Raw genomic sequence first — 10,000 nt, 5'->3', positions numbered from 1 at the left:
CAGTCTGGACTATGAGCTCTGAAAGGTAAATTCGATTTTATTTTTTTAAAGTTTTTTACTTATAAATATCTTGATAAACAAAATCATACGGCTAGGCACAAGTAGCTCCATTAATAAATAAATTGTTACATGAAAAATTTCAAAGATTGATCGATTGCTTGGTTCTTAAGTAGGTAAATAAAAAGATACAGATTTCAATTGATACAGGGACAAATTTCTCAATATATTACATATAATTAATATAGAAATATCAATCAGATTCACAAATGGTTCCATAGCTAGAATCATTGATAAATGATGAATAGATAAGCTTGGAAAATAAAAATATTCAAATACGAATAGATCAATCTGAACATAGATAGTTCGATAAATTTATAGGTAATTACATAAATAACAAGCTCATCCCCATGGCCGAGAGATAGTGGAAAATATCATGGAGGCTTTAAAGAAAACAAGTCCACAGTAGACCTGATCTTCTTCCTTCGATTGATTCTTGAAAAAAGTATTGGATTCCAGACATAACCTCTTGGTACATCTTAAAAATGCTCATGATAGCATCATACTTCCAAGACTGTACAAGGTCATGAAAGAAATGAATTTACCACCCACGCTCTTTAGGTTGGACCCAATCACAGGTCTACAGATGCAATGAGGTAAGATGACTCTTTTGCCTGCTTCCTGTTTAATTAATAACAAGTATTCTGGCATCCAGACCTCAGGAACCACACGTATCAAATCCATACAGCTGCGGTTGACGACAACAAGCACACTTCCAGAACTAGTGGGTGGTTTCCTTGTTTTGCAGACGCAGCATGAGGTGAAGAGATTTGTATGAAGTAGTAACGGCCTGCTGAGAGATGAACTGCAAATGGGCAACTTCTTTCAGAGAGCAAACGAATTGATCTATCTCAGCGCCTCAATCGTCGAAAACTGGGCAAAAAATTAAATAATTGTGGTTCTGTTGTGACCTCATCGAAGATACTTTTTCCAAGTTGTTCAACAGCAGGTCGATACATCATCTCATCTTTAATATTCTTGATGGATATAATTTAGATTAATGGATATATAGACTAGCTTTATATATCGGAAGGCTATAATCGTAGAAAGACGACTGATGATTTTGCTAAATAAATAGAAACGTGTCAACTTTCAAAAATTGTAAGATCTTAGTGATGTTTCAACGCTTTAACCTTTTGCGTCCCAATTATATATTCATTATCATAATAACAATCTTATTAACTACTATATTTATTAGTGGTTTTTTTTCCCCCCAAAAACACTGCCGGTGATTTAGTTTTTTAAACCATAACCTCAAATTACTACAGTACAATTTCCTAGTTTGGGTCCTCCGGGCCGGATGACAAAAATGATTGAATATGCAGGTTAGTAAACTGAAAAACGTTTCAAACAGGGCCGCTGGATTCGAACCCGGGACTTTTACCTTACAGTGATGAGCGCCGTGTCAAAGACTAAACCTTGAGGCAACCGACGCCCCCTTTAGTAGGCTTGAATCGTGCGTTTTAAAAATAGACCAGCTTTGATGAGTCCCTCATTTACAAAAAAATTTATTAAACCATTTGAAAAACAAGTATTGGGCTAAGCCGTCAAATGTAAACTTGTGAAAGTATCAATTTATTTATATGTACAAATTTAAATTATTTACACAATGAAATGTATATCACAACTGTAATACATTTAGAAGAAGCACGTTGTCAAAAAGGACCGAATATCACAGTGTTTTATAACTAGTAGTTTTTTAGGACAGGACGTCCGCAGGTATCTTCGAGAAGATCCTGTTCGATATCTCCTTGAATCCCGCGGCGTAAGCCTTGGAGACGGACGGCTTCAGCTCATCGAAGACCACCTTCCAGTTTTGGTTGATGAAGGAGTTGAAGGTGTCACCTAAAAAAACCGACGAGGATTTTGTAGGGCATAAACAAGGCATGTTTACTGACAGGAAGCTTACCCAATAATTTGTCCCCGTTGAACAGGTTGTCGAACCTCGCGGAAAAGGTCGTCGCGTTTAAGCCCAGATCTAAGTCTTTGACGGTGAAGTACTTTTTGCCGCCTTTGTTCGTCTTACCAAGGGTCATTTTACACTTGGTGTTGAAATTCTCTGAAAAAAAAATACCGCCCAATATAACTAAATTGTATTAAAAAACCAATTAGATAAAAACTAATTATTTTGGATATTACTAAAAACTGACCGTTACTTTATTAAAAAAATTATTAACATAATAAAAAAGTAATGGTACAAATCTCATTATGTGTTCTCTCTCACTCTTTTTTTCTCTCTCTCTTCCTGTTTATATTTATGTACATATAACAATAATATGTAGGTTTTTTTTTTTTTTGCTTTGCCGTGTAGTCATCCGCCACTCCAGAAGGAACAAGTTCTTCAAGCAAGTTAACATCATCAGATTTGCTCGCGACTGCACCAATAAATTTTCAATTATGAAATTTTGCGTGAACTGAGAGAACTGAACCTGAACGAACTGTCAGTTGACGAAAGGAAACCCAGGTCACAGAGTTCAGGCAAAATACCCGATGTTTTATTGTTGTAAGGACTTATGAAGTACACTTTACAATCTACTACCTAATTCATCAGACTTGACGGTAGAAACTGGCAGCCAACTTCCTTCATTTCTGATGGTTTGAAGTTAAAAATACTACGAACATACTGCATACATACATTGAACATCAAGTCCAGACAACAATGATGTGGTGTGATGTAGGTTGACTTTTTTTCAACATTTTCTTCTCTCTCTCTCTCTCTCTCTCTCTCTCTCTCTCTCTCTCTCTCTCTCTCTCTCTCTCTCTCTCTCTCTCTCTCTCTCTCTCTCCCGCCCACTCACACTCACCCCTCCCTTTCATGCATACCCTGACTCGTTCTCGCTGTCACTCTTTCTCACTTGGCCGTTCTCATGTTCTTTTTATTCTCTCGCTCCTTCCCTCCCTCCCTCTTTCTTGAATTAATTTTGCTTTTCTCTCTCTCCCTCCCACTCTCATTATCACTCACTTTCTCTCTTTCACGCATGCTCTTAGTCGTTTTCGTAGTTACTCTTTCTCACTTGGTCGCTCTCGCATTATTTTGATTATCGCCCTCTTATTATCTCTCTCTCTCTCTTTCACTCACACTCCCACTCGTTCTCGTTCTCTCTCTTTCTCACTTGGTTGTTCTTGCCTTATCTTTGCTTCTCTCTCTCTCTCTCTCTCTATCACGTGCACACTCTCTTTCTCTTTCTCCCTTTTTCTCTCGCCTTTTCTCTCTCTCTCTCTCTTTCACTCTCACTCTTTCTCCCTCTCTCTCTCTCCCCCTCATTATTCATCCTTCTTTCTCATTCTTTCTCTCAGCTTATTTAAATTTCTTCTTCTTCGTTCTTTCTGTTTCTCTCTCTCTCCTTCACTATTTCTCTCTCTACCTCCCTCCTCTGTTACCATCTCTTACTTTTCTCCCTTTCTTTTTCCTTTCTTTTCCATACAATCACTTGTTCTCCTTCTTTCTCTAACTATTGTTTCCTCTCTATCGCTATCCCCTTTTTTTTTTAATTTCTTTGTGTTATCAGCTTGCATCTTTATTTTCCTAACACGCCCATCTTTAAATCGTAGTAACTCTGGTTCATATTGACTTCTTTCTTCTCGCCTTTTTTCAATTTCTCTTCTTTTTTCATTTTCTGAATTTCTTATGTTATGGCATGAATCTTGGTATTCCATTGTACTTTTCTCTCTCTCTTTCTCTCTTTCGCTCTCACTCTTTCTCCCTCTCTCTCTCTCTCTCTCTCTCTCTCTTCTCTCTCTTTCGCTCTCACTCTTTCTCCCTCTCTCTCTCTCTCTCTCTCTCTCTCTCTCTCTCTCTCTCTCTCTTTCTCGCATGATTTCTTCTTGCTTTATCTCTCACTCATTCCTTTTCTCTCCCTCTCTCTCCTTTTTATCTTTTTTACTTTTATTTTTCCATAAATAAGATGTATAAAAAATACCGAATATCATCCTGCATTTTCCACGCCCAGTCACCGGAAGAATCAGCACCCTTCCATCGACAATATAATCGCCGACGACGACGACTTTCGGCGAGTCCACATCAAAATAGATCGTCTCCCAGTCCGTTCTGAAAAATAATAGTAACCATAAAAAAATGCGATAATATATAAAAATAAACGATATTGCTTGCTCCCTTCAAAAACGCTTTTCTGTCTGGCCAATCTGCCAAACCAATTAATCGACTTACTTAAAGTCTTTTACAATAATGTTTCTAAGTCCCATTAGATCCGATTCGATCAATTCGAGTTTTATGGACACGGGACCTTTCAGACCGTCGCCGATCGTCACATGCTTCAATCTCCATGGATCCATAGGCAGCACGCCAAGCGACGGTGCACCTACAACAGCAGTTCGGATTAAATCGCTTTTTTCTCAGAGACTTCATTTTTTAGAATATAGTAAGATAAGACTAAAACATAAAATATTATTGTGAAGATAGAAAGAGATAAAAAAATTATGTTTACTGATTTTCATTTTATTACTTATGATATTTTAAGGATATTACTCCAAATTCTTTATTATATACTTTCATCATCTATATTTACATTATTTTAATAATCTAAATAGCATAATTTTATGTAGTAGGTTTTTCTTGAAGAACAAGAATTCAAAAAGTACAAGAAAATTTATCTTAGGTTTACCATTGCTTAAGTCCTTAATGGCAATTTGAAGTGCATTTCTGAGACAATCATTCTTGTCTTTTGCGTTCTTGCAGGTCTGCCAATTGTTTGCTGTAAAAAATAAAATATTTTAATATAAAGGGTTTAATGGTATTGATAATAAAATAATTGTACATTTTCTAGATATATAAGAACAGCCGAGCTGGTAAATTTTTGATATATCGAAAAAGAGGTGTTCGACTAATTTTGTTTTAATTAAAATTCACTGATAATGTTCAAGGTTAAAAGAAGTCTGCCTCTTTCCGACCTTGAATATCATGGCTAATTAAGTAATACTTTAATATTAATTAATAGTGTGGTGATTAGTGACCGTTATTCGATATTTATTTAGAAATCGTGAGATGCGATCTGGTGTGATGTAGGTTTCAGAAAAACATTTTCTTTATCGTGCCAACGTTTCGATCTTTATTGAGATCATCTTCAGGGCCTGGGATTTACAAACATTGTTTACATTTAACAAACACATTTAGGATGTGGAAAAGTGAATTTATACAATGCGAAATATATTTTTTATATTCAATCAAAGTACTTCTACTCACTCAAAGTGTTTGTTTTCTGTGTAATTGTGTCATTCTTGCGTGTCGTGTTGAGAGTGCCAAAATAAAACAGCAATAACTCACTGGCACTCAAATCCCAAGCCCTGAAGATGGTCTCAATAAAGATCGAAACGTTGGCACGATAAAGAAAATGGTTTTCTAACACCTACGTCACACCAGACCGCATCTCACGATCTCCGAATGATCAGTCATTATTTCAATTAATTTTTTATGCAAAGTATACCATAATTTGCTTAAAATAATACATCAATTAGAAAGGATAATACGGTTATAATTAACAAATAATGATAGGCAATATTTTATTTATAATTATTACTAGATAATACCAATTAATATATAAAACTCTGTTTTTACAATTTTACAATTACAATTTTGAGTTTGTTATATTTAACATTATATTTTGATAAATTAATTTACAAACCATGCCTAATTTTGAGCATAGTAAATATAATTAAATAACAACAAAAGATAATTAAAATCAATCAAACATTAGGCAAAAATTATAGTGCACAAAGAAAATCAAACTAAACTATTTTTTTAACTTCACAAATACAGGATAAACTTTAAATTGTTTAAATTTAACAAATACATGTAGGATGTGTTTTGTAAATCCCAGGCCCTGAAGATGATCTCAATAAAGCTCGACACGATAAAGAAAATGTTTTTCTGAAAGCTACATCACACCAGACCGCATCTCACGATTTGTAAATAAATATTAATTAATAGTAATAATGAATCTGCAGTGAATAGTCAGCTCTAATTCTAATTTTAACATGCCCAAGTTTTAAATACTGATCATCAAAAAACCGACCACCTGGTTTATTAACAAAAAAAATGACCAATTTTGGAAATGCATGTTTTCTCAGCCCTTTTAAGTCCCAGGAGTGAGCTAGATCTCATTTTTAGAAAATTGTATGCCGAACAAGATAGATTTTTTTAAATGTTTTTGTAGTTTCAGTGATTAGTTCAACAATTCGGGAATATGTTAATTTTTGCACTTTTTACGAAAACCTCAAATTGAGCCGGAAATCCTCCTGGAGCGGCGCCCTATAGGAATCGATAGAAAATTTCAATAAGTTTTCGATTCCTTCCAGTTTGCCTGATTTCTCGACCGTTTTCGAGTTAATCGCGATTTTTGGGATAAAACGTGGTTTTTACATGGATTTGGGATGCGGAATGCTTCTGCTGTCGATAAGCACTTATTTACCTCATCATGGAAATTCAACTTTTCTTTCCAATTTCACAGGTGTTGTGTGGGAGTTTGGCTTCGAATAACGTATTGAAACAATAGGTTTATATATTGTAATACCGGGAGAGATAGATAGATAGAGAGTAAGAAGAGGAAGAGAGAAAGAGAGAGAGAGAGAGAGAAAGAGAGAGAAAGAGAGAGAGAGAGAGAGAGAGAGAGAGAGAGAGAGATAGAGGGATCGGTTTTTTCCATGAGTACGTAAAAAACCCTTCTTTGCCCAAAAATCGCGAATGGGGTAAAGTGTATTGTAACCAATTGAAAACTTATTGGAATTTCATATGGATTGCTAAAGGGATTGCTCAGGACGATTTTTTTAGCTCCACTGCTTAATTTGAAACTTTCATAAAAAGTGCAAAAAATGACATGTTCCAAAAATTTTGAACTTACTGTTGAATGACTAAAGCATTTAAAAAAATCATCTTGTTAAGCGTAAAATTTTCTAAAAAAGCCTGAGAAAATAAGCATTTCCAAATTTGGCCAGTGGTTGGTTTTTCTGATGGGCGGTGTAGTCACGCCGTTAGTTTCAACATCACATCATCTGTCCTGGAACCCATCGAACCGAGGACTGGTGAAAATTCACCATCACGGGGAATTGTAAGCCATCGCGCACAATAAAATAATAATAACAATTATAAAAACATTCCATTCTTAAAATCTACCAGTTTACGAAAAAACAAATAAATCGTAAAGAGATTTTTTCTTTTATTTATAGATTTTTATGTTGTGCTAGTAAAATTTTATTTTTCGGCACCTGGAGAAAGTCTAGGCGGCTGGAATAAATTTAGAACGGCCATTAGTAAATCGCAAAATTAAATAGAGCCTCAGCCAGAGGATATTGTCCTAACGAATTTAATTTATATTAATTTAAACTTATTTAAAAATCAACAGATTTTATTTTTCTCAAATAACGAAGCTAACCGTATCTTTCATTGTCTCTGTATAAACATTATTTATTTATATATGTATGTTTACTTATTTAGAAAGCATAAAAACAATTGATCATTGATCTCAAAGACAAAAAGATATACATACTTTTCTTCAATTATGTTTAATTTCTTAATTTAATTTTTCTATGAAATACTTGTTAATTTGTTCGTAAAATAATATTCGCGATGAATTTTTCATACAAGAAAAGCTTTTGACAAAATAGAAATACGTCTACATTGAAGAATTTGCATATTGGCTAATAAATTTACGACTTATTAATAATAATTAAATTTTTCTCCGGGTAAACACTTACGAATTTTAGCCGCAGCGAGAACTGCAAGGCAGAGAAGGAGCAGATAGAAGCGGAAGGACATCTTAAATTCTGGTCCTGGTGTTCTTTCCATCATTTATATACCTTTTCAAAGTCGTTAATCGTTCACCCCCTCTTTGACTTTTAAGACAGATTTTTTCCACATATCTTTCAATCCAATAGTTGGTTCCCTTTTGCATAATATTTTGTTTATTTTAAATGAATACTGTTTATTTAAATGAATGACAAACATGATGAATATTTTTACTATTTTTCACCTCAACAGCAGATAATTGCAAGCAATTGAGTAGATCAAACAATTTTCCGTGCCGTGGGGCTTGCACTATAAATTGCAAGCCTTTTTAGATTCATTTTTGCTCAAAAATTAAATTAAATTTTATACAGAACACAAATCACTGTTTGGTAAATGTTAAAACGTTGTTGTAAATGTTCAACCAGAAATTCATTTATATGTTACTTAGTACGTTTTATATTATAAAAACTAAAACTAATAAAATTACTGTTATTTCTGAACATTTTTGCAGATTAATTAATCCATATTATTCAAAAACTGGACGTTTATTACTCAGTATTTACACGGATTTTTCTAATGATATTTTAGCATTAATCAAGCGAGGAAATATGGGTCTTTTGTAAAATTCAAAATTGAAAGTTTAATTCACACCAAGTAAGATCGGCCATTATTTAGCTATTATTCTAACATTTCGTAATGGAATTATTAAATAGAGTCTAATTGAAGGTAAAAGTGCAATCTGTCCTTAGATTTAAAATAATAAATAATGCTTAGATAGATATACAAATAATTAAATATAACTTCTACAGCCAAATATAAATCAATACATACAAAGATAGACGAAAAGATAGTTCAATGTTTAGATGGTAAAGCCAGTGACAATTGACAAAAATGGTTTGACAGCTATTTTTTAAAACAAATATTAACGAGAAGAAATAAATGAGAGAGAGAGAGAGAGAGAGAGAGAGAGGGAGAAAGAGTGGAGATGTATAAATGATTTATTTTTTCTCAGATTTAGTTCATTTTGACCTATCGAGTTCAATTATCAAAATACAATTATTAAACATAGACTTTCGCCTATTTTTTCAAAGGTTAATTATCCAAATTTTCACTATAATGCAGTGTAGAATAGAAAAGAAAATACATTTTTTATTTACAAAATTTAAGTTTACACTAATGGATTTTATTTACATGTAAAGTACATTCGACAGTTTACAACCGTCTTTCGAGTCGTTAACCAGTTCGAAGTCGTCGAATGTACTGTACTATATTCTGCAAGTGCCTTTAATCAGTTTTGTAGGGATAAAAATAAAGATAGTTTGTATAAAATAAGTTTTCTTATGTGATGATGCATTGTATTTTACGGTGTAATCATATTATCGGATAATCGTTGATTTTCAACTGGCTTAATTTTCTTTTTTTTTGTAATTTTACCGAGGGTATTTCAACACTTGTTTATATGAATCCTCGCGTTATGTATTAGTATAAGTATAGTAATATAAATATACCAAGAGAGATATATAAATATATAGAGAGATTGAAATATAAAATGATAGAACAATGGAAGAATAAAATGATAGAATTTTAGAAGAATAAAAAGGTAGAAGAAAAGAAGGATATAAGGATAGAAGGATGGAAGGATAGAAGGAGAGAAGAACATAAAGATAGAAGAATAAAAGGATAGAAGGATAAAAGGATAGAAGGATGGAAGGATAGAAGGATGGAAGGATAGAAGGAGAGAAGAACATAAAGATAAAAGAATAAAAGGATAGAAGGATAAAAGGATAGAAGGATGGATAGATAGATTGATAAATATATAGAAAGGGAAGGTCTTAGCCAACAGAAAGTTGGAAGGCTAGAAATATATAAGGATAGATAGATAGAGAGAGTGAGAGAGGAGGAAGGTCTTAGCCAACAGAAGAATAGAAGGATAGAAGTATAGAAAGATAGAAGGATAGAAGGACAAAAATATAGAAAGAAAGAAAGATAGATTGATAGATTGATATATATATATACAGGGTGAATTGCTACTCGTGCTACAAACTTCTCCAGTAGATTCTTCACCCTAAAATGAACAAAAAAGTTCATATTGTCCATGGTCCGATTCTCAACCATTTCAGAGTAATTTCGCTTTTTATCGATTTTGAAAGATATCACGTCCTGGCGTCGGAAAATCGTGATATCTTTTAATCTAAACATTTCTCT

At 33.5% G+C, this 10,000-nt stretch overlaps 1 protein-coding gene across 1 annotated transcript; it reads right to left on the bottom strand.

Annotated features, from left to right (window-relative positions):
• Positions 1–1,638: 1,638 nt before the first annotated feature.
• LOC106664812 (protein takeout-like) lies at positions 1,639–7,837 on the bottom strand. Its single transcript, XM_014390826.1, has 6 exons — positions 7,765–7,837; positions 4,680–4,769; positions 4,226–4,376; positions 3,978–4,105; positions 1,967–2,116; positions 1,639–1,902 (listed from the first exon to the last, which is right to left on the bottom strand). The coding sequence occupies exons 1-6, from the start codon at positions 7,823–7,825 to the stop codon at positions 1,757–1,759; spliced, it is 726 nt and encodes a 241-aa protein (XP_014246312.1). The 5' UTR covers positions 7,826–7,837; the 3' UTR covers positions 1,639–1,756.
• Between the last annotated feature and the right edge of the window lie 2,163 nt (positions 7,838–10,000).

Source organism: Cimex lectularius, unplaced genomic scaffold (assembly GCF_000648675.2).
Source record: "Cimex lectularius strain Harlan isolate CLEC.00 unplaced genomic scaffold, Clec_2.1 scaffold52, whole genome shotgun sequence".
Taxonomy (NCBI): Eukaryota; Metazoa; Arthropoda; class Insecta; order Hemiptera; family Cimicidae; genus Cimex; species Cimex lectularius.
This window is presented reverse-complemented; position numbering and strand designations above follow the sequence as displayed.